The 25,948-nt window shown below is 37.4% G+C and overlaps 1 protein-coding gene across 2 annotated transcripts in view; it reads left to right on the forward strand.

The window, feature by feature from the left end:
• DSC3 (desmocollin 3) overlaps window positions 1-25,948 on the forward strand; it is a 56,752-nt gene that overhangs the window by 26,906 nt on the left and 3,898 nt on the right. For both annotated transcript variants that reach the window (XM_010586794.3, XM_010586795.3), the window contains exons 9-15: window positions 308-493; window positions 3,369-3,628; window positions 3,716-3,858; window positions 6,270-6,494; window positions 16,280-16,504; window positions 18,688-18,809; window positions 24,044-24,334. In XM_010586794.3, coding sequence (XP_010585096.2) covers window positions 308-493; window positions 3,369-3,628; window positions 3,716-3,858; window positions 6,270-6,494; window positions 16,280-16,504; window positions 18,688-18,809; window positions 24,044-24,334 — 1,452 coding nt within the window. The remainder of the gene's footprint in view (window positions 1-307; window positions 494-3,368; window positions 3,629-3,715; window positions 3,859-6,269; window positions 6,495-16,279; window positions 16,505-18,687; window positions 18,810-24,043; window positions 24,335-25,948) is intronic.

Genomic DNA, 25,948 nt, shown 5'->3' on the forward strand with positions numbered 1-25,948 from the left:
AATAGTTATCACACTGTGAACTATATTTTATGAATAAAATTAAATAGCAGGCATATAAATCTCTTTTATTCATATTAGAATCTTCTCTCCTTCTCATTAAAGGCCAGAGACATTAGAATCTTCATTTATAATGAAGTTCTTTCATATTAAAAACAACTCTTAACCATAGTATTTGTGATTTAGAGTTTTAAAGTAATCTATGCAAAAATCTGTAAGAACAGATATGTTTAGATGGGAAAAAAATTTTACTTTCTTTGTAAAAGTTCTTTTTATAAAGTAAGTTTTTAATTCATTCTTTCTCTTTCAGTATGAGGCATCAGTAGAGGAAAATACATTCAATGTGGAAATCTTACGATTACCGATAGAAGATAAGGATTTAATTAACACTGAGAATTGGAGAGCCAATTTTACCATTTTAAAGGGCAATGAAAAAGGACATTTCAAAATCAGTACAGACCAAAAAACTAATGAAGGTGTTCTCTGTGTTATAAAGGTATGGTAACAATGAATAATTGAAAACCTAGCAAATTAACAAGTTTTAATGAACTAATAGTTTAATGGCACAGTGGGTAAGTGTTCGGCTACTAATCAAAAGGTTGGCAGTTCGAATCCACAAGCTGCTCCTTGAAAATGCTATGGAGCAGATCTATTCTGTCCTATAGGGTTGCTATGAGTTGGAATCAACTCAACGGCAATGGGTTTAGTTTTGGTTTAATAGTTTAATCAACTAAATAGTTTCAGATCACAGACACTATATGTTGGAAGAGAACTTAAAATCTATTTAGTCTAACTGTTCTCATCTAATCCTGCCTTTCTTCTGTAATGTATTGCCAGTTATTAAATAGTTTACGCTTGAACACTCTTAATTATAAGGATCTCCATATCTCCATTGTCAGTTTATTCCATATTTGGAGAACTCTGATTCTCAGTTGTTCTTGCTTCTAACATGCCTAAGTTTTTCTCCTTATAACCCATGTCTTTGGACCTGTTTATCCTTTTAGTGGTATACAGAACAGGTATAATTCTTTTGAAAAAGCTTTCCTGTTCATTTGAAACTTACCTTCTCCAGGATCAATATTCCAAATTTGATTAACTCTTCCTTAAAAAAAAAAAAAATTCCTTACATGATATAATTTAGAATGTCCCATTCTTCTCATTGCCTCTCTTGAATATGTGCCTGGTTGTCTCTGGTTCTTTAAAAAGTAGCATTGAGAATGAAAAATAATATTGCAACAGACAGCACTGAATGAACTCGTTCTTTGTTTTATATATCGTAATTTTGGTTGCAATGTTATATTTTAGGGCAAGTTATAAAGGAAGGAGGGGCCCTGTTTCGTAAGGACTCTTGTTATAGTCTTAGTCCAGAACAGGAAAGAACTTGGTCTCACAGGCAGGTGTAGGGTTCTCTCATTGAATAAAGGAGGCTTATCTGCTAATGATAATATGGTGGATCTTTGATACATAAACATCTCTATTTGTAGTTATTCCCGCTGTAAGACTTGTCAAGTTCCTTCCACATGTGAGTAGTCAAATATATTTGTTGCAGATGACTCTTAAGAAGAAAGCTCTCCCTATTGCAGTTTTCTATAATATGGTCTGATCAAATGAAGTGCTAAATATAAAAAAAAAAAAAAAAAAAATTTTTTTTTTTTAAATATAAGCTACTTAAAAAGAAATGAAGCTTTGTAATTGAGAAAGGAAATAATGATAGGAAATTAGAATAGGAAGGGACGTAAGGAAATGGTACCAATTGTTTTCCCTTTTACTGGTCCAAATCTGCTCCTCTCCTCTTCATGCCTTATCTTCTTTTTGGAAATAAGTCAAAGGGGTAGTTTGGCACCTTGGAAGGATAGAGTATGCCTGCCGCAGTAGCCTAAGCCAGAGACCCATGCTCAGATTCTTTGGTCAAAATCCTACCTGCTCTTTGGTCAGAAGCCTGATCCTTTTCTGAGGTTCCTCTTATTTAAGGCCATTACTCAAGACCCATTTGGAGAAACTTCACTATCATTGTTATTGTATCAATATGGTTTTGTCTTGCTACAGAGGCAAAATTTGAGTGATCCCAGGAATTAAATTGTACCTACCTCAGAAAGGAGTGAAGAGTCAATGAGTTTATTCTTTCTACTTAGGACAACACTACATATTTGATGATGATTATAGGGTCGCTATCAGTCAAAATCGACTTGATGGCAATGGGTGTCATTAAGCACAAAGGTCCCTATGTGGTGCAAATGGTTTGCGCTCAACTACTAACCAAAAGCTTGGTGGATCAGACCCACCCAGTGGTACCACAGAAGAAAAGCCCTGGCAATCAGCTTCCATTAAGATTACAGCCAAGAAAACCCTACCCAGCAGTTCTACTCTGTAACATATGAGGCCGCCATTAGTCAAAGCCATCTTGACGGCAATCAACAACAACATCATTAAGCACAACATATTTGTCTAACTTCTCCTTGGCTTTACTGTGAGAATTTCACGGGATAAGCTATGACAATGTCAAAGTATAATTCTCAAATTCTCAAAAAAGACAAAGCGGGCACCAAAGAAACAATGAGAACTGGGATGGATTTTGATAAAAGGAAGAGAATGCTAAAATAAGATTTCTCAATTAGATGTCTTACAGAACAATTAAAATGTACATTTAGGGTGTCTTTTCTGTGAGACCAAAAATAAAATAGTTTTACCTTTTCAGTTTTGCAAAGTCAGCATCTAACTTCAAAGAGCTATTAAATGCCTGGGCTCTAATCAGTGGTAAATAGTGTGTCGAATAAAGTTGCATTCCCTTCATGAGTGAGATGACTGTTAGGAAGGCTTGTTAGACAATATTCTAGGAGAGCCGTAAGAGCACACAATCATCTTTTCGCGCTATTTCCAGGTTCAGGGGAATTTTCCTTGGCAAGGATGAACCATAACAATGTACCAGGAATCTCTTCTCTGCAAGTCTATAAAACCACCTCAGGAACCGTTGAATCACTTTTCCAAAGTCTTAGCACAGAATCATCTTTCTTTTTAGCAAGGGATAAAAGTCAGTATCGTCAAATTTAAAGGAGTCCTGGTGGTGTAGTGGTTAAGCACTCGGGTGCTAACTGAAAGGATGCCAGTTCGAACCCACCAGCCGCTCTGCAGAAGAAAGACGTTGCAGTCTGCTTCCATAAAGGTTACACACTATAGAAATTCTATGGGCAGTTCTACACTGTCCTATACGGCTGCTATGAGTTGGAATCGATTTGATGGCAATGGATTTTTTTTTTAACGGGCAAATTGTGAGCATAGAATTTATATAGCACTGTTCTTATTGACAGAAGTTCAATTGCTCTTTGAAATCCCAAATGCATTTTACCCTGATGCTGATATATTTTATTTTAAAGCCACTGAATTATGAAGAAAACCGTCAAGTGATCCTGGAAATTGGAGTTACCAATGAAGCTCCGCTCACTAGAGATATTGCAATCAGATCAGCAACCATGAACAGAGCTGTGGTTACAGTTCATGTGAAGGATCAGGATGAAGGGCCTGAATGCCACCCTCCGGCCCAATACGTACGGATTAAAGAAAACTCCAAAGTCGGGTCAAAGATCAATGGCTATAAGGCATATGACCCAGAAACTAAAAGTAGCGAAGGTTTAAGGTACAAGTAAATTTATGACCACATACTAATATATTAGTAATAATTGAGATGTTAGATATTTTAATACATTTTCTTTTTTACTAACAGATATAAAAAATTGCATGATCCTAAAGAGTGGATCAATATTGATGAAATTTCAGGGTCAATTGTGACTTCCAAAACCCTGGACAGGGAGGCAGTGGCTTTTAAAAATGACTTATATAATATCACAGTCCTGGCGATAGACCGAGGTAACAAAATTTTCATTTGATATTTTATAAAGGAATTGGAGAATAAACTGAAAATTGTCATTGTTATAACTGAGTCAAAATACCTTATAGGATAAAATAAAATTGATATTTTTTCTGAGGAATATCAAAATGAAGTTTAGTTGTTAGTGATTCCTAGTAACGTGCAATTATTAGTAATTCTCTTTTTTTAAAATTGTACTGTAGGTGAAGGTTTACAGGAACAAATTAGTTTCTCCATTAAACAATTAATACACATATTGTTTTGTGACATTTGCTGTCAACCCAACGACATGTCAATACTCTATCCTTCTCGACCTCCAGTTCCCCATTACCAGCTTTCTTGGCCCTCCTACCTTCTGGGCTGATGCGCCCATTGAGCCTTGTATTATTAGTATAAGGTGAGGAAAGAAAAATTTACGTCATTCTTTCCTCACTAATAATAAATTGTTTTTTTCTAAGAATAAACAGTCGTACTTTAATTCCTAGTCTTTGTGAAGTGTAGTCGTTGGTTAGTAATATTATCCTGTATTTGTATTGTATTTTCACTTATCTTTCCAAATTTTATGTCTATTGAATTTCACTGTAACCTTGTAAACTATTATTCTCATTTTAAGAAAAAACCAAGATAGAACCAGAGGGGTTAAGAAGTTTAAGATTGGGTCCAGAATTATTTTCAGAAACCTGTGATATCTCTTCGAGGAAATGTCTATAATGTAGAGCAGAGAGATTATAAACTCTTTTTACCTTTTCCATCTCTTCACTGAAAAGCTTGTTTGTGAGTGATTCTCTTTTAACTTCTTTTCTTAAATGTGTGAACCTTTTTGTAATGAAGCTGTTTTTATTTCTGAAGACTACCATTTTCACATTTATTAAACATTACGGATTTGTAGAGTTGTACAAGTTCATATTTTCTTGTCTAAGATTAGAAATATTTGCGTTCCTCACACTGAATGAGACTTAAGTACATTACCAACTTTTAGATTAAATGGAAGCAAGCATTTACTTTAAAGAATTATCTAGCATTGATCTTTAAAGTGCTTTCAAAATTCACATTTTAACATCGAATGAAGAATATCAGAGTCAGCAGAGTCCTTCAGTATCCTCTAACCCATGCTCATTTTTTAAAAAAAAAGTGGGAGAAAAAGCAAGGCCTGGCTCCTTCAATCCCCCGGCTAAGATGTGTAGCTCATTCTGAATGAGAATATATTGGTTTATCTACCCTCCCCCTTACAATACAACAAAAGCAATACAAATCAACTCATTATCTGAAAAAAAAAATGTATTCTAAAAACAAATACAATAGTTTTGAATGCAGGGCAGGTGATGTAGGGAGGGGTGTTGAGTCCTTTGACAGTGCTTAGGTTTCTTCCACTAGTGTGATTAATCCATAATTGTTACTTTTTTCCTTTTCTTTCAAACCTCTTAAACCTATGCTTCCTACTTTTCACTCTTAATTATTCTTGGGCAGTGAGTAAATATATGGAATTTTTAAAAATAACTTTAAAACTCTGCATCTCTCTTAATCATCTAACAAGGTGAAATTGCTGGGAACAAGGAACCATGTCTTATTTACCTTTATATCCCAAGCATGGTGGACCTTAAATGCTTATAGACCTCTAGATGCTAACGGACGCAGATAAAACTTAAGTCTAAAACTAGATAAAATGGCCTCAGAGGACTCTTCCAGATCTCTTTGAGTCACTTTAAATTGAATCTTTTCCTAGCTTACTTATTAAAAAAAAAGTATAGAAATTATACATTCCTTGAAGTCTTTTCCTTAAAATAACTCATGTTTTCTCAACCCCGGCTTCATTATATATATATATTTTTTGGCTTCATATTAGAATAATTTGAGGAGCTTCTAAAAAATAGTAATGACTAGACACTAAAAAAACTACCTTAGGCTAATTCAGTTGGAGTGAGCCAGGACGTCATCTATTTAAAAAATCTCCCTAGGGGGATTGAGACCAAAATGGACGTAAGAAGAGTCTCCGAAACTTGCTCGTGAACAGAGTAGCGAGGACAAAAGGAGCAAATGACACCTAGGCACAGCAACAGGGGATTTGAATGCATAGCCTGAGTTAGAGTCACTTTTCTGTATTCACTTTGCTGCTCCTTAACGTCTGCACCAGAAGGAACCCAAGAAGATAGAGTTTAAATTCAGACATTTGCTCATTATTTAATAGTTCTGGTGAAAGGTTTGTTGGCAGTTGTCTCTGGTATTGTCAGCAGCAGTAATCATTTTGTATTGTCTGCAGGCTGATTCGTCTATCTGCTTGTTTACCGTTTCTTCTAATAATCAGAGTTCATTTTTAAAAGATCATATATGGTTATAGAACCTAACTGACTTTTGCTTAAGAAACTATAAAAGAATTAAAAAACTACCTTAGACCTTGTTCATTTTTTCCTAGCTGGTAGATCGTGTACTGGGACCCTTGCCGTGAACATTGAAGATGTCAATGATAATCCACCAGAAATAGTTCAAGATTACCTAACAGTTTGCAAACCAAAGATGGGCTATACTGAAATTTCAGCTGTTGATCGTGATGACGCTGTCCATGGCCCTCCATTTTCTTTCTCCATGGCAAATGCTTCTCCAGAAATCAGTAGAGTATGGACCCTCACCCAAGTTAATGGTATTTAATCAAAAACAATGATTTATATACTCTGAAATAACCAAGAATGTCTAGAGAATGAATTTACTTGTTTCCTTACACAAAGCATGAAGTAAAATTGATTCCCATTCATGTATTTTAGAAGGCTAACTTAACCTTTTACAGATATTGTAGCGGGGTTGTGTTAACTTATACAGATGATATAAAAGAGGCCATCAGCAGTGGAAATGGTTAAGCATTTGGCTACTAACTGAAAGGTTGAAGGTTTTCATCCACCTAGAAGTGCCTTGGAAGAAAGGCTGGTGATCTGCTTCTAACAAATCAGCCATTGACAACCCTGTAGAGCACTGTTCTACTCTGACACACATGGGGTCACCACAAGTTAGAATCGACTCAGTGGCAGTTGTTTTTTAAATATATAAAAGGAAGGAAATCATGATTTTGGTGAAGGCAAAATTTATATTTGCAGCAACCACAAGAAAGCTTTGTTAAAAGTATTTGGGAGCTAATCACTTATCCAAACTTTCTGTTGTGTTTTTAAGTAACTCTAGTGAGGTGAAGAGGGAACAGGAGGTATCAGTTTAAACCGCATTGTAGGAAGATCTGGAAATGAAGGCTTAGGGTGTATGAGACAAGTGCTCTGTGGTATCCTGGAAGAGAACATAGTGGAGTCTGGACAGGGGCCCAGAACTGGAGCCTTCATGGGCAGCTTCCTGTGATGGTAGTTGCTGGGGCGGGAGGGCAGGGAGAGGAGGAGGAGTATTTTATATTTCAACCATGCTTCACTGTGTTGTTAATATGTTCTTTACTGTAATTGGATTTTCACGTGTGCTCTTCCTTCTGCCTAGAATACCTTCCTTCCCATTTCTTAGTTAGTTCATAACGTTTATGGAGTACCTACAATCTACCAGGCACTGTTCAAGACCCTGAGGATGTACATAAACAGTTGCCATTGAGTCGACTCCAACTGATGGCGACCCCATGTCTGTTAAGAGTAGAACTGCGCTCCTTCGGATTTTCGATGTCTGATTTTTCATAAAGTAGATCATCAGGCCTTTCCTTCAAGGCACCTCTAGGTGGACTTGAACTTCCAACTTCTGGTTAGCAGCCAAATGTGTTAACCGTTTACACTACCTGGGTATAAACCCATTGCCATTGAGCCGATTCCTACTCATAGCGACCCTATAGGACAGAGTAGAACTGTCCTATAGAGGTTCCAAGAAGTGCCTGGTGGATTTGAACTGCCAACCTTTTAGTTAGCAGCTGTAGCTCTTAACCACTATGCCACCAGAGTTTCCTGCACAGATATATAAATGAGACAGACATGACTCCAGCTCAGATTTTCACCCCATATGAAGTATTTCTTAAAGTAGAAGGAGTGGCACACTGACCTTTTTGTACCTTTATTATAGCACTTTTCACATTGTACTATTGTCATCTCTTTACCTCTCTCCTCCAATACATGAATTTTCCAAAATATATGCCTTTTATCTTTGTATTTTTTTTTTTTTTTTTTAAATTTTTATTAAGCTTCAAGTGAACATTTACCATTCCAATCAGTCTGTCACATGTAGGCTTACATACATCCCACTCCCTTCTCCCACTCGCTCTCCCCCTATTGAGTCAGCCCCCACAGTCTCTCGTTTCGTGCCAATTTTACCTTCTTCCCTCTCTCTCTATCTTCCCATCCCCCCTCCAGTCAAGAGTTGCCAACACACTCTCCCGTGTCCACCTGATTTAATTAGCTCACTCTTCATCAGTATCTCTCTCCCCCCCACTGACCAGTCCCTTTCATGCCTGATGATTTGTCCTCGGGGTTGGTTCCTGTCCTGTGCCATCAGAAGTTCTGGGGAGCATTGTCTCTGGGATTCCTCTAGTCGCAATCATACCACCAGCTGTGGTCTTTTAATGAGAATTTGGGATCTGCATCCCATTGGTCTCCTGCTCCCTCAGGAGTTGTCTCTTGTGCTCCCTGGCAGGGCAGACATCGATTGTGGCCGGGCACCAACTTGTTCTTCTGGTCTCAGGATATTGTAGGTCTCTGGTTCAAGTGGCCCTTTCTGTCTCTTGGGTTCTTAGTTGTCGTGTGACCTTGGTGTTCTTCCTTTGCCTTTGCTCCCGGTGGGTTGAGACCAATTAATGTATTTTAGATGGCTGCTTGTTGGCATTTAGGACCCCAGGTGCCACAATTCAAAGTGGGATGCAGAGTGTTTTCATAATAGAATTGTTTTGCCCATTGATTTAGAAGTCCTCTCAAACCAAGTTCCCCAGACCCCAGCCCCTGCTTCGCTATCCTTTGAAGCTTTCATTTTATCTCGGAAACCTCTTTACTTTTAATCCTGTCCAATTAGGCTGACCTTCCTTGTTTTGAGTGTTGTCTTTCCCTTCACCCAAAGCAGTTCCCATCTACAGATTGATCAATAAAAAGCCCTCTCCCTCCCTCCCTCCCTCCCTCCCTCCCCCCTTTGTAACCACAAAAGTATGTGTTCTTTTCCGTTTTTTCTATTCCTCAAGATCTTATAATAGTGGTCTTATACAATATTTGTCCTTTTGCAACTGACTCATTTCGCTCAGCATAATGCCTTCCAGATTCCTCCATGTTATAAAATGTTTCAGAGATTCGTCACTGTTCTTTATCGATGCGTAGTATTCCATTGTGTGAATATACCACAATTTATTTACCCATTCGTCCGTTGATGGACATCTTGGTTGCTTCCAGCTTTTTGCTATTGTAAACAGAGCTGCAATAAACATGGGTGTGCATATATCTGTTTGTGTGAAGGGTCTTGTATTTTTAGGGTATATTCCGAGGAGTGGGATTTCTGGTTTGTATGGTAGTTCTATTTCTAACTGTTTAAGATAACGCCAGATGGATTTCCACAGTGGTTGTACCATTTTACAATCCCACCAGCAGTGTATGAGAGTTCCAGTCTCTCCGCAGCCTCTCCAACATTTATTATTTTGTGATTTTTGAATTAATGCCAGTCTAGTTGGTGTCAGATGGAATCTCATCGTAGTTTTAATTTGCATTTCTCTAATGACTAATGATCGAGAGCATTTTCTCATGTATCTGTTGGCTGCCTGAATATCTTCTTTAGTGAAATGTGTGTTCATATCCTTTGCCCACTTCTTGATTGGGTTGTTTGTCTTTTTGTGGTTGAGTTTTGACAGAATCATGTAGATTTTAGAGATCAGGCGCTGGTCTGAGATGTCATAGCTGAATATTCTTTCCCAGTCTGTAGGTGGTCTTTTTACTCTTTTGGTGAAGTCTTTAGATGAGCATAGGTGTTTGATTTTTAGGAGCTCCCAGTTATCGGGTTTCTCTTCATCATTTTTGGTAATGTTTTGTATTCTGTTTATGCCCTGTATTAGGGCTCCTAGGGTAGATCCTATTTTTTCTTCCAAGATTTTTATCGTTTTAGTCTTTATGTTTAGGTCTTTGATCCACTTGGAGTTAGTTTTTGTGCATGGTGTGAGGTATGGGTCCTGTTTCATTCTTTTGCAAATGGATATCCAGGTATGCCAGCACCATTTGTTAAAAAGACTATTATTTCCCCAATTGACTGACACTGGTCCTTTGTCAAATATCAGCTGCTCATAAATGGATGGATTTATATCTGGATTCTCAATTCTGTTCCATTGGTCTATGTGCCTGTTGTTGTACCAGTACCAGGCTGTTTTGACTACTGTAGCTATATAATAGGTTCTGAAATCAGGTAGGGTGAGGCCTCCCACTTTCTTCTTCTTTTTCAGTAATGTTTTGCTTATCCGGGGATTCTTTCCTTTCCATATGAAATTAGTGATTTGTTTCTCTATTCCCTTAAAGTATGACATTGGTATTTGGATTGGAAGTGCGTTGTATGTATAAATGGCTTTTGGTAGAATAGACATTTTTACTATGTTGAGTCTTCCTATCCATGAGCAGGGTATGTTTTTCCATTTAAGCGTGTCCTTTTGAATTTCTTGTAGCAGAGTTTTATAGTTTTCTTTGTATAGGTCTTTTACATCCTTGGTAAGATTTATTCCTAAGTATTTTATCTTCTTGGGGGCTACTGTGAATGGTATTGATTTGGTTATTTCCTCTTCGGTGTTCTTTTTGTTGATGTAGAGGAATCCAAGTGATTTTTGTATGTTTATTTTATATCCTGAGACTCTTCCAAACTCTTCTATTAGTTTCAGTAGTTTTCTGGAGGATTTCTTAGGGTTTTCCATGTATACGATCATGTCATCTGCAAATAGTGATAGCTTTACTTCCTCCTTACCAATCTGAATACCCTTTATTTCTTTGTCTAGCCTAATTGCCCTGGCTAGGACTTCAAGTACGATGTTGAATAAGAGCGGTGATAAAGGGCATCCTTGTCTGGTTCCCGTTCTCAAGGGAAATGCTTTCAGGTTCTCTCCATTTAGAGTGATATTGGCCGTTGGCTTTGCATATATGCCCTTTATTATGTTGAGGAATTTTCCTTCAATTCCTATTTTGGTGAGAGTTTTTATCATAAATGGGTGTTGGACTTTGTCAAATGCCTTTTCTGCATCAATTGATAAGATCATGTGGTTTTTGTCTTTTGTTTTATTTATGTGATGGATTACATTAATGGTTTTTCTGATATTAAACCAGCCTTGCATACCTGGTATAAATCCCACTTGATCAGGGTGAATTATTTTTTTGATGTGTTGTTGGATTCTATTGGCTAGAATTTTATTAAGGATTTTTGCATCTATGTTCATGAGGGATATAGGTCTAAAATTTTCTTTTTTTGTAATGTCTTTACCTGGTTTTGGTATCAGGGAGATGGTAGCTTCATAGAATGAGTTGGGTAGTATTCTGTCTTTTTCTATACTTTGAAATACCTTCAATAGTAATGGTGTTAAGTCTTCTCTGAAGGTTTGGTAGAACTCTGCAGTGAAGCCATCTGGGCCAGGACTTTTTTTTGTTGGGAGTTTTTTGATTACCATTTCAATCTCTTTTTTTGTTATGGGTCTATTTAGTTGTTCTACTTCTGTATGTGTTAGTTTAGGTAAGTAGTGTTGTTCCAAGAATTTATCCATTTCTTCTAGGTTTTCAAATTTGTTAGAGTACAATTTTATGTAGTAATCTGATATGATTCTTTTGATTTCATTTGGTTCTGTTGTGATGTGGTCCTTCTCGTTTCTTATTCGGGTTATTTGTTTCCTTTCCTGTTTTTCTTTAGTCAGTCTAGCCAATGGTTTATCAATTTTGTTAATTTTTTCAAAGAACCAGCTTTTGGCTTTGTTAATTCTTTCAATTGTTTTTCTGTTCTCTAATTCATTTAGTTCAGCTCTAATTTTTATTATTTGTTTTCTTCGGGTGCCTGATGGATTCTTTTGTTGCTCACTTTCTATTTGCTCAAGTTGTCGGGACAGTTCTCTGATTTTGGCTCTTTCTTCTTTTTGTATGTGTGCATTTATCGATATAAATTGGCCTCTGAGCACTGCTTTTGCTGTGTCCCAGAGGTTTTGATAGGAAGTATTTTCATTCTCGTTGCTTTCTAAGAATTTCCTTATTCCCTCCTTGATGTCTTCTATAACCCAGTCTTTTTTCAGGAGGGTATTGTTCATTTTCCAAGTATTTGATTTCTTTTCCCTAGTTTTTCTGTTATTGATTTCTAGCTTCATTGCCTTGTGGTCTGAGAAGATGCTTTGTAATATTTCGATGTTTTGGATTCTGCAAAGATTTGTTTTATGGCCTAATATGTGGTCTATTCTAGAGAATGTTCCATGTGCGCTAGAAAAAAAAGTATATTTTGCAGCAGTTGGGTGGAGAGTTCTGTATAAGTCAATGAGGTCAAGTTGGTTGATTGTTGTAAGTAGGTCTTCCGTGTCTCTATTGAGCTTCTTACTGGATGTCCTGTCCTTCTCCGAAAGTGGTGTGTTGAAGTCTCCTACTATATATGTGGAGGTGTCTATCTCACTTTTCAATTCTGTTAAAATTTGATTTATGTATCTTGCAGCCCTGTCATTAGGTGCGTAAATATTTAATATGGTTATGTCTTCCTGATCAATTGTCCCTTTTATCATTATATAGTGTCCTTCTTTATCCTTTGTGGCGGATTTAAGTCTAAAGTCTATTTTGTCAGAAATTAATATTGCTACTCCTCTTCTTTTTTGCTTATTGTTTGCTTGATATATTTTTTTCCATCCTTTGAGTTTTAGTTTGTTTGTGTCTCTAAGTCTAAGGTGTGTCTCTTGTAGGCAGCATATAGATGGATCGTGTTTTTTTATCCAGTCCGTGACTCTCTGTCTCTTTATTGGTGCATTTAGTCCATTTACATTCAGCGTAATTATAGATAAGTAAGTTTTTAGTGCTGTCATTTTGATGCCTTTTTATGTGTGTTGTTGGCCATTTCATTTTTCCACATGCTTTTTTGTGCTGAGACGTTTTTCTTAGTAGCTTGTGAGATCCTCATTTTCATAATGTTTAACTTTGTGTTTATTGAGTCGTTACGTTTTTCTTGGCTTTTTTCTTGAGTTATGGAATTGATATTCCTTTTTGTGGTTACCTTTTTATTTACCCCTATTTTTCTAAGTAGAAACCTAACTTGTATCCTTCTATTTCGCCTTGTATCACTCTCCATCTGGCAGTTCAATGCCTCCTATATTTAGTCCCTCTTTTTGATTATTTTGATCGTTTAGCTATTGATTTCCATGATTTCCTGTTGTGTGTATTATTTTGTTTATTTATTTATTTTTTAGAATTAGTCTTAATTTGTTTGTTTTTGTGCTTTCCCTGTTTGAGTTGCGTTGATATCAGGACGTTCTGTTTTGTGACCTTGTATTGTGCTGGTACCTGATATTATTGGTCATCAGGCCAAACAATCTCCTTTAGCATTTCTTGCAGTCTTGGTTTAGTTTTTGCAAATTCTCTAAACTTGTGTTTATCTGTAAATATCTTAATTTCTCCTTCATATTTCAGAGAGAGTTTTGCTGGATATATGATCCTTGGTTGGCAGTTTTTCTCGTTTAGTGCTCTGTATATGTCGTCCCATTCCCTTCTTGCCTGCATGGTTTCTGCTGAGTAGTCTGAACTTATTCTTATTGATTCTCCCTTGAAGGAAACCTTTCTTTTCTCCCTGGCTGCTTTTAAAATTTTCTGTTTGTCTTTGGTTTTGGCAAGTTTGATGATGATATGTCTTGGTGTTTTTCTTTTTGGATCAATCTTAAATGGGGTTCGATGAGCATCTTGGATAGATATCCTTTCTTCTTTCATGATGTCAGGGAAGTTTTGTGTCAGGAGTTCTTCAACTATTTTCTCTGTGTTTTCTGTCCCCCTTCCCTGTTCTGGGACTCCAATCACTCGCAAGTTATCCTTCTTGATAGAGTCCCACATGATTCTTAGGGTTTCTTCATTTTTTTTAATTCTTTTATCTGATTTTTTTCCAGCTATGTTGGTGTTGTTTCCCTGGTCCTCCAGAAGTCCCAGTCTACATTCTAATTGCTCGAGTCTGCTCCTCTGACTTTCTATTGCGTTGTCAAATTCTGTAATTTTATTGTTAATCTTTTGGATTTCTACATGCTGTCTCTCTATGGATTCTTGCAACTTGTTTATTTTTCCACTATGTTCTTGAATAATCTTTTTGAGTTCTTCAACAGTTTTATCAGTGTGTTCCTTGGCTTTTTCTGCATTTATCCTAATTTCATTTGTGATATCTTTAAGCATTCTGTAAATTAGTTTTTTATATTCTGTATCTGATAATTCCAGGATTGTATCTTCATTTGGGAAAGATTTTGATTCTTTTGTTTGGGGGGTTGGAGAAGCTGTCATGGTCTGTTTCTTTATGTGGTTTGATATGGACTGCTGTCTCCGAGCCATCACTGGGAAACTAGATTTTCCAAGTAGTCAGCTGGTGCGCTGGCTCCTAGTTCTGAAAACAGTCGCTGTCTGCCTGTATTTGTTCGTCCTCCGTCTCTAAGTCTGTGCTTGTTGTTCAGAGTTCATAGATTGTTATGTATGTGATCGATTCCCTTGTTTTTCCGAGTCTTTGTTGCAAGAGGGATCCGCGGGAGCGTACACCTAGTCCGCCATCTTGGCCCCCCCCTCCTTATCTTTGTATTTTAAGCAACAGAACCTAGCTCAGTGCTTAGCAGATACTATTTGCTTAATAAATGTTTGTTTAGTCAAAAAGTGATTAATCCATATAAGAAAGAAGATATTAGGAGACACAATATCAGTGTTGTTAAGAGCTTAGACGGTTTTATTAGAAATGCCAGGAGTTTGGGTGGGAATCTGATGGCGAAGGGCCTTATGCCTTAGACTGAGACTGATCTTTGTGCTATAGGTGACAGCAGGCATACACTGGGGTTGTGCAAGTAAGGCAGTGCCATAACTGGATTTATGCTTTAAAAAGGTGACATTGGTGACAGTTAGGAGGTCAGTTTGAAGAGGGCAGAGTTGAGTGGCAGTGAAAATTCGAGGCTGCCGTACACCTGTGAATGAACGAGACATGACTATGTCCTGTACTCAGCTTATGGTCTTGAGAGAGGTGAGGAACTTGGAGAACCTTGATGCAAATGGTTAATGCGCACTCAGCCTCTAACCAAAAGGCTGGCAGTTTGAGTCTACCCAGAGGTGCCCGGCAATAAAAATCTATGGAGCAGAGTTCTACCCTGACACACATGGGGTTCACATGGATTGGAATTAACTAGTTCCAGCAACTGGACCAGTTACTCTAGACATAATATGATCCTGCAGGGTCCCATATGAACCTCAACAGTAATTCACATTCCTATGGGGAGCTCTCTAGTCTCATGTATGAGGTTCGGCTAGAGTCTTTGAACTGGTTATGGCTGTTATTATTAGTTATAGCTATAATTGTGCATTTAAGCAAGGCTTGTTAGAAATTACAGATGACTTTCAGGATGCACATTATGCTCCTTTGTCATTTCCCTTAATCCATTGCAGAAACTGCAGATGGATGTACATGCCATTGAAAGTCTCTGCAGCTTTTGGTCAGTTGACGATAAGGCCGATAAAATAAGATATCAAGACTATTGGGGTAAAAAAGCTCAGTTAACAAAAATGTATTGTTATGATATAGATGTATCTGTTATTGCATAAGCCATTTAATTAGCTTAGTTGACATAAATTAGCTTTCTAGTTTTGTGGTTGGTTCCGGAGGTAAGGCATTAATTATAAAAAGTCTATTGTGCTTTGAAGAATTACATCAGTCCTAAGGATAATGGGCAGATACCAGAAATTAAATGGATGAGAATGTGAACTTAAGACATCCCCTGTGAGTACCTGTAGGTGTTAATTATTTATGAGTGTCATAAACTGATACTACAGCAAAGTGCTTATAGTATATGTTAAAAGTCAGCCCAGAATCATTAGTTTGTATAGCTATGGGAATATTAAATATTGTTGAAATGCTTCTGGGTAACTCCAATGCCAAATTATTGCCTTAAGCCTTTCTTCTGAAGATGTATAATGAATGTAAGATAATATTAGTGCTTGAAAAGATTGAAGACAGTTCTTCATTTATATTAATTTCCATGTTACAGGCAGTACCTTGAGAATCCTACCTTTAAAAACAAGTGTGATGAAACAAATACTAACAAACAAACAAAACAAAACACACCTGTTGCTATTGAGTTCATTCTGACTCATAGTGACCTTGTAGCACAGAGTAGAACTGCACCACAGGGTTTCCAAGGAGTGCCTGGCGGATTCAAACTGCTGACCTTTTGGTTAGCAGCTGAACTCTTAACCACTACACCAACAGGGTTTCCACAAATACTAAGGAGGGACTAAATGATCATTAAAAATTAAATTTTTTTTTTTCTTTCAGATACAGCTGCCCGTCTTTCATATCGGAATAATGCTTACTTTCAAGAATATAGTGTTCCTGTTACTGTAAAAGACAGAGCAGGTCAATCTGCAACAAAAACCTTGAGAGTTAATCTATGTGATTGTGTTCATCCAAGTCAGTGTCGAGCAGTTTACAAGAGTGGAAAAGTAGTGCTTGGAGAATGGGCGATCCTGGCAATATTACTGGGTATAGGATTGTTATCTTGTAAGTACTTTTACTTACTTGAAATTAAAATCTCCAATAAAATATCTGAGAGCTGAAAAGGTCTTTAAAAAGTAACCTTGTCTAATCATTCACCAGGTTTATCTGAGTAGTGATGGAATATTTTCTGAAAGGGAAATAGATCCTTCTTGAGATAAAATATTTCGTATTTGGACAGCACTGTTGAAGATTCCTTAGGTTGAACATATGGCTTTAATTTCTTGGTCCTAGTGTTACTCTGGGGCAGTTCTGCTCTGTCCTATAGGGTCGCTATGAGTCGGAATCGACTCGACGGCACTGGGTTTTTTTAGTGTTACTCCTTTTAGGGCTAAGTAGAACAATCTAGAACGCCTTTCATATGAAAGTCCTCTAAAAACCACTTTCATTTCATGCTTTCTCCTCACCACTGAGCCACAGACTTATTTACAGAAGATGTTCAGATTGCAGGAATATCTCTTCTTAGGTATATCCTGTCCATTTTGAGTTATTTTAACCTCCAATTGTGTAGTTCCCAATGATGCCACATTTTTTTCATTCTTTTTATTTCCATCCAATTCTCCAGGCTAGTTCAACTGTTCTTCATTTGATTTCTGATAAAAGTAGTGGTTAAGAGCCTAGACTCTGAAGCCAGATCTTTTAGGTTTGTAACCCAGCACCAACACTTGAAGCCATGTAACCTGGGGCAAATTACTTAACTGTGCGTCAGCTTCTTCATCTGTAAAAGGGAATACTTATAGTAACCTACTTTGTGGTGTAGCAGTGAAGATGAAATATTAGTGCATGTAAAGGGTTTAGAATAATTCACGGTAAGTTTCCAATAAATGTTCATTATTGTTCATCAACTCAACAGAATAAATGGGTATTGAATACTTTCAATGCCAGAAACTGTTCTAGATGTTTCAAATTCATCAGTGAACAAAACAGACAAAAAAAACAAACCACTCTTTGTGACAGCAAACTAATTAATAAGTTTATGAAGGGAAAAAAAAATAGAGCATAGTAAATAGCATCAGTAGTGCTGTAGGGTGGGGGATTGGTGGTGGTGATTACAACTTTCAGTTTTATATAGGTTAGGCCTAGCTGAAAAGGTGGTTGTCAATTTTGGGAAGAGATGAGAGTCAGACACGTGGAATACCTGAAGGACGAGCTTGCAGTTGGAGGACGCAGTCAGTGCAAAGACCCTAAGATCAGAGTATGCCTGTAGAAATCAGGGAATGGCAGGAAGACCAGTGTGGCCAGAGGGAAGTGGAGGAGGGGGAGAGGATTAGGAAATTGAAACAGAAAGATAAGAAGGGGCCACAAAGAGCAGACATTGTGTTGGCACACATTTTTTTGTAAAGGATGAGATAGTAAGCATTTCAAGCTTAGCAGGCCAAGTCGACTCAGTTGTAACTAATAGAATCTACCCTTAAGGGAAAAAACAGTCTTAAAAAATATTTAAATGGTGGGCTTGGCTGCGTTCCAATAAAACTTTATTTGTGGACACTGAAATTTGGATCTCGTATAATTTTCATATGTTATAAAATATTCTTCTTCTTTTGATTTGTTTTAACCATTTACAAATGCAAAAATAATTCTTAGCTCACAGAACATACAGAAACAAGCAACGGGCTGGATTTGGGTTTGTAGTTTCCTGATCCCTGGTGTATGGTTTTGTAGGCCATCATAAAGAATTGTTGTTAGTGTTATTATCATATGGTTTCAGTCCCCCACAGTCTTGATATGAAATTAAAATTCTAAAGGGACAGGATATGAGCTGGTTCAATTAAAATACTAGAAGTTAAATTTATTCTGAGGAAAAACCTATTTTGTCATGTTTTCATATAGGCAAGCCATCTTTTGGGGGGTCCGTAAATCTGGTTAAGATCTTTTTCTTAAATGTCCATTTTTTGTTTGGTTTTGCTTTCTCTTTTACATACTGTTTAACTCATAATTCTAAATACTTTAACATGATGGTCAAAATTCAAATTCTCAGAGATATAATGTAAATATACATATGATTACCTCAAATTTTAAAATCTAAGCTAAGTTATAACCTCCTAATTTAGAAAGGTCTAGGTAGTTCATGGGAAAATATGCTTATTAGCTTTATTTTCCTCCTGTGACCTTTAATCCATAAGAAATAAAAGATGGTTATTTTATTCTATGTATATTAAACTTTATTTATTTTTTTAAATTAAACCCAGGTGTACTGCTAACTTTAGTATGTGGAATCGTTAGTACCAGAAAAGAAAAACGTTTTCCTGAAGATTTAGCTCAGCAAAACTTAATTATATCAAACACAGAAGCACCTGGAGATGATAGAGTGGTAAGTATTGTATTTTTAAAAGATTATTGATCTGTGAGTAGCTCCCATTATTTCTTTAGTTCATCGTCATGTAGTTATTTTGAAATCTAGAAGTTAATTTATGTTTTTAATTGGGTCAGATTTTGTAGGCATAAGTATTTTTGTCTGCCAGCATTCAAATATTTATATAGTGATATTTATTAAATTCCTTAAACCATATTTATTGTTTTAGTTATTTTCTTTCCACTTTGTTGTTATGACTTCATAGGTGCCCTTTCAAGTTGTACATTTTTTATAATAGTAATCTTTATTATTAATCTTGACTCTTCTCTACAATTAATATTTCTAGATAGCATTTGTTTATGTAACTCTTTGACCATTTGTAATAGAAAAAACAAAACCTGCTAAAAGTTCATAAGCTGAACTAGGAAAACATTAGAGATATATGCAAAAAAAGAAGGGGTTGGAATAGATAAGATTACTGCCACTCTCTTTCCTTATATATTTCTTGATGAGCTCTTAGGTGCTTGGAACTTTGCTGATTTTTTTGTAGGAAATACACAAAAAAAGTACTTCCAAGGCATGTTCTCCTCTCAAAGAGATTTCCTTCTATATTTGGGAAATAGATTCTTTCATGGAAATAGATTATTTTATCCTTTATGGAAAAAATAAATAGGAAAATGATGATAAACCATTACCACTAACATGTTAGAATACTGTCAGATTACAAAGGCATTCATGTCATCTGAATCAAGCAGCAAGGCCTTGGTGAAAGAGGTGCATCTTACTCTGTAACTTAAAGAATAAGAAGGGTTTGACGGTGAAGAAATGGTAAGAATGGTTAAAGAGGAAGAAAGCAGCCTAAACATGGAAAAAGAGATGACAAAGCTTAGGGCTTATTCAGTAAACAGTAAATACACCGGTTTGGAATGGAAGAAATCATGTACTGGAATAGAGGCTTGAAACTTAAGTTAGTTGTTGAGGGGAGAGGACACAGGAGAGGTGTGGGAGGTGAAAGATTCCTATATTACACTAAGGATTTTGGATTTCTTCACTCGGTAAGGGAGAGCAAGTCAAAGCTTTTCTGTAGGAGAGGGACGCAATGCAAGCAGTGTGAGGCTGCGTCAGTAGAATGATCAACCAGAAGAGGAAGGCATTATGGCTGGAGAAGATGATGGATTAGGATCTTTTGATAGTTTCAGCATAAAATAACTCTATTAGAATGATGGTAATTGGGATATTAAAATACGGATAAGACATTTTAAGGGTAGAAATGATAAGGCTGTTGACTGAATGAAGGACAAAGCAAAAAGCAAAGATGGAGGCAGTAGCCAGGGACAATGACTACATATAACATCTTTTCTGTGTCTCAGGAAGATTTTTTTGTTTTTTAGCAAGACCTTTCTCATCCACTCTTTCTCTCTTCCACCCTCTCCCCACTATGATGGAAAACCACAGCCCACATATGCCTGCTTTTCCATACATGGGACCCTGTGATTATCTCATCAGTCAGAAAATAGTTTTAGTCACTTATAGTCCTTGGCTCATATAGTAAGTTCTTATTTTATATCTAAGGATGGAATGATTGAACTGTACTTCATTCTTTACTGTTGAATGTGAGAGCTGATGGCATTAATTGGCCACTTCACCATATCACACTCACACATATTTACCTTTTCTCTGTCAAGAGTACTTCTTGAAAGGATATAGAATTATTAATTTATACCAAAACATAATTTCATATATTTGTTTAAAAAATATAACAAAATTCCATAGCAAATATATAAACTCATTTTAATATAATGAGTAAAAGTAATGGCCTTAGTTTTGGACCTGGGTTGAAGTTTTGAGGCATTCAGATGAGGCTAAAGGTTGGGCAAAAAATCAGGGCTGGAAAAGTAAATCTGGAAATTATTGACACAGATAAGGAGTAATTATGAACATGAATAAGGATCAACTTTGGGGAGCGCAGATGGTTGTGGGCAGGAAGGAACAGAGAATGTGTTCTCTATGTGTGAAATGGATGCTGCGGACTGAGCCTCAATTTCACCTTAATTTCCCCTATCCTTTCATTAGCTTAGAAATGCATACCTATGAGCATATAATTATTAAGACTGTATTATAGCATCAAGGATAGTCAGGAAATTTTTTTTTGGAATACAGTTTTCCTGTAGCAGCAACCTAAACAAACCGATGTAGAGTAGCACTGCCACCAAATGGCTAATTGTCATTTCTCTTTTCTGGTGTCTTTTTCTAAGGCAATGAGATCGTGTGCATAACTTTTGTAGATATATTTCAGGATCAAGAAGTCATCTGAACTCAAAACATCTTCCAGTTTAGTTAGAGACTCTGCATATTAGATAGAAAAATATCAAAGCACAGTGAAGCCTGATTGGAGGGGAGATTCTTGTCACGATAGTAATGGTTTATAATTAGAACTGATGTGAAGAGTTTACCACTATAATGAAACTTTTGGCCTATGACCTAGAAGACTGGTGTGAAATCCTGGTATTAAGTTAATACTTAATCAAATCTTTTTCATTAAAAAAATTCCCTTGACTCTTAGCCCTTCTCTTGTTCTCTCCGTATTTCTATTTTTCTTGGAAAAAGAAAAAAATTATACTTGATTTTTCTGTGACGTTACTTCCCATTCACTTAGAACTCCTTGGAAATTATTTCGACGGAATCCATCAGTGGCCACTTCTTTACTTGAATCCAGTGGGTGTTTTTTTAAAATCTGAGTAGTTCTTATGATACACTGCCTTTTCTTTTTTATTGTCCTTTAGATGAAGTTTATAGAACAAACTAGCTTCTCACTAAGCAGTTAGTACACTTATTGTTTTATGACATTGGTTAACAACCCCATGACATGTCAACACTTTCCCTTCCCGACCTTGGAGACCCTGTTACAGCTTTCCTGTCCCCTCCTACCTTCTAGTCGTTTCGTTTTTTTTTTTTAAACATCATTCTGTTACAGGGCAGGGCTTCCCAGCTTGGGACTAAGCCCTGATTAGGTTCTTACCTTCTTCTGACCAAGAATGACCAAGAGAGGCTCAGAGGTTCCACATGAACAAAGGTTTATTAGGAAAAGGCTCGCGAGGGAGAGACGGAGAGGGGTTTTCACCTACGCTAGCCTCCAGTCTCTCTCTGAACGAAGGATTTCTTAGGGCTTATGAAAAGGCATTATCTTTATTCATTAGATGGGTGGAGATTTTCAGGAGAAGGGGAGGGGTTATGAAAATCAAATGTGGGTGCAGTTGGAATTCAAGATGGATTTCCTGGCAGAGGTTGCTGGAATATGGAGTCTGTCACAAAGGCTGCTAGGATGTCGAACAGGACTTTTTCTGGGATGTTGCGCATGCGTGATGTCTCTGGATCCTGGTTTGTGTCCTGGGAAGGGATCTTTGCTTATGATTATCTCATGTGGAAGGTCATTCATAGGTTACCTTGATTTTTACTGCACATGCTCTGCACCTGGTGGGGGACTTGAAAAACAACTCAGGAGGGTTATCCGTAATTTATAGCTGGTCAAGCATGTAGGGATAGGAGATACGGCCACTTTTATTGTCTGAGCACCTAGTTTGTTAGTCACAAGTAGTCCTTGAGTGCCAGCAGTGAAAGTTATATGGTGGTCTGCACTTAGGCTTAGATCCAAGAATACTGAATTAGAGGTTATGTAATTATAGCTAGCCTGATCTCTTACCTGTCCCAGTTGCTGGCCTTCTTATCATAACTTCCTCTTTGCTATGGGTTGGAATGGACTAGCGAGCAACGGTTTTTTTTTTTTTTTGGCTCTCTTTGCATGACTTCAGAGCCTTGTCTCTTGTATTCTATTGTCTTAAAGACTGTTCTAATCCTGTCACAGCTCTAGTTCCTTTATCTATGTGATACTTCTTGTGGTTATAATTATCTTCAGCATTTTTTTGTCTTAGTGAACAAATTTCCCTGGGTGATATCACCTAGTATCATGACTTCAACTGCCACCTGTGTTGTAGTGACTCCAGAGTTATATCTCCAGCTCAGGTCCCTCAGCTGAGCTCCAGATTCATGTGTTCATACATTTATCCACTCTACATGTTGGACATCCTGTATGATTCTCAAGTTTACTATGTCCAAAATTGAATTGCTCATCCTTCTTATCCACAAATATGTCCTTCTTCCCGAATTTAATGAACTATACCATCTGCCTGGGTGCCCAAGTAGAACACATAAGAATAATTCCTGACTCTTCCCATTGCTGCTTCATCCATCCAGCCACTAATAAACTCTGTATGGAATCCATCCACTCCTTTCAGTCATCACTGCTTCCACCTTAGTTAAGGTCTTTGTTGTTTCCCACCTAGCATAATTCAGTGGCCCTTTCTGATCTCCATGACTCTAAACTTGTCTCCTTCTTACTTCCACATTTTTGCCAGGAATGCTATTTTAAAAACATGTTCCCCCCTCCCCACATTATTAAAATCCTTCATTGAGTCCCCATAAATCTCCACAATAAAGCGTAAATTTTTTCAGCATGGCTTCTTTGTATCCTCTGGCCTCTTGGAACCTCTACAGCTTCATCTCTTCCTCTCCCTCTCTCGCTCACTCTCTTTGAACTCTGTGCACTAGCAGCTCTCAACCAGCTGAAGTACGTATGCCCCTTGCCTTGGTCTCCAGATCCTCATGCAGGCAGTGCATTTCTCTTCCCACTCCTGGTCTTTAATCCCTCAGCTCAGAGATTTCCCTGTCTACTTCACTTAGTCTCTACAGGTTTGAATTTAGTGTTCTTCCTCTATGCTCCTCTAGCATATGTATAAAACCAACCAACCCCACTGCCGTTGCTTTGATTCCAACTCATAGTGACCCTATAGGACAGGATAGAACTGCCCCATAGGGTTTGCAAGGCTGTAAATCTTTCTCCCACACAACGCCTGGTGGATTTGAACTGCTCGGTGTTAGCAGCTGAGTGTTTTAACCACTCGGCCACCAGGGCTCCTACTAACGTATCTAGGCTTACCTATATATCAGAGTAGTCACACATCTTAATGATTGTCTCTTTTTCTGCCACACTGGAATATGAGCTTCTTGAAGCTGCTGGGGGGCAACGTATTAGTATATTTTTGCATCCCTAGACTGGGATCCTAATTGGAAACTGACGAATGTCTGTTGAATAGAATAAATGAGTAAAAAGAATAAGTACTCTCTCTCTCTTGCCCTCTTGTAACTTTACCTGGTGTCTATTTTCTCCCAACACATGTGGCCATATTTTATTTCAGTGTTCTGCCAATGGATTTATGACCCAGAGTGTCAACAACTCTAGCCAAGGCTTTTGTGGTACCATGGGATCAGGAGTCAAAAATGGCGGGCAGGAAACCATTGAAATGGTAAAAGGAGGACACCAGACCCTGGAAACCTGCCAGGCAGGAGGGCATCACCACACCCTGGAATCGTGTAAGGGAGGTGGACAACAGACGCTGGATTCCTGCAGGGGAGGACACGTGGAGGTGGACAACTGCAGATACACTTACTCAGAGTGGCATAGTTTCACTGAGCCCCGTCTTGGTGAAGTGAGTTTCCCTAAGTGTTTTGACTTCAGAATTTAAATGTTCAAGTGGAGCACAATAGAAATTGAAATTTACGTATATTTTCAGATATGGCTTTTCCATATTCTTTGGCATATTCTCTTTCCCTTTCTCTCTTACTCTCACTCTGTGTCTTTCTTTCTCTCACTATCTCTGGTCTTTTTTTTTTTTTTTTTTCCCTGCTCTTTGTTACATTATATAGTTTAAAATAGATTTTATTTTATTTGTGGTATTTCACTTAATTTTTAAAACCTCATAAAAATTGGGGGTTTCTAATATCCCTGACTAAAGCTATATTTTATTTTTAGGTGTGTGTTTTCCTCATGAACTCTTTTAAGATAGAAGAATATGAAAAAATTTCTAGTTCCTCACAATTATAAAACTTCCTAAATCAAATCCGCATTTCCATGTGAAAACATAAGCATCTATAAATAATTCTAGGATGCAGATTAAATAATATGATCTATTAAAGTATAATGCACCATGCAAATATAAAGTGTTTTTATTCAGAGGAAAGCAAGAATGTGAAAGAAAGGAGGGATTAAATAAGAGGTTCTCAGTCCTAGAAGCACATCAAAATCCCCTGGGAAGTTTTAAAGAATACTGATACCTGTGCGATACCCTGATTCTAATTCAATTGGTCTGTTTTTTAAATAAACTTTTCAAGTGATTTAAATGTGCAGTGAGGCTAGACAACTACTGGATTAAATATACTTTCTGATACTAAGCCTTTCACCTCTTTTATCAGAGGATACCAAGACCACTATAGCACAAACACTGGACCAAAAAAAAAAACCAAACCCATTGCAGTCGAGTCAGTTCCTACTCAGAGCGACCAGAAGTCCTTGATCCTCTGATGGACAACAAGTTTACCAGTTGCCATGGAGTCAGTTCTGACTCATGGTGACCCCGTGTGTGTAAGAGTAGAACTGTGATCCATACGGTTTTCAATGGCTTGAGTTTTTGGAAGCGGATCACCAGGCTTTCCTTCCAAGGTCCCTCTGGATGAAATTGAGCCTCTAATCTTTCAGTTAGCAGCTGAGTGCCTTAACCGTTTGAAGCATTTAGGGAGTGATGGATTGTAGTCAAAACCAAACCCCTTGCTGTCCAGTCAATTCTGACTCACAGCAACCCTGTAGGACAGAGGAACTGCCCCATAGCGTTTCCAAGGAGCATCTGGTGGATTTGAACTGCTGACCTTTTGGTTAGCAGCCAAACTCTTAACCACTGAGCCACCAGGGCTCCATATGGGCAATATTCTGTGATATGGCTATAGCTTCTCATATGTCCCTAGCATAAATTTCTTGTCAGTTTCAAATATTAATCCTTTTCCTGTTTCTAAATGGTCAGTATTTATGTGCTACATCAGGTTGAGAAGGAGAGAAGCTTGAGAAACATTCATATGGGTGTTCTTCACACACATCAAGTAATGAGATGTGAGGCTACAAAAAATCTTGAAGAAAGACACTTGATAATATAAGCCAAGCCAATAAGTTCCAGTGTAGAGAAGGAGTGAGCGCAGAGGTGAGAAAAGGGAGGAGGACTAAGAGTTCGACAAGTTGGCAGAGAGGCCAAGGGTAGACAGCAATGAGAGAAGAT

This window comes from Loxodonta africana, chromosome 11 (assembly GCF_030014295.1).
Source record: "Loxodonta africana isolate mLoxAfr1 chromosome 11, mLoxAfr1.hap2, whole genome shotgun sequence".
Taxonomy (NCBI): Eukaryota; Metazoa; Chordata; class Mammalia; order Proboscidea; family Elephantidae; genus Loxodonta; species Loxodonta africana.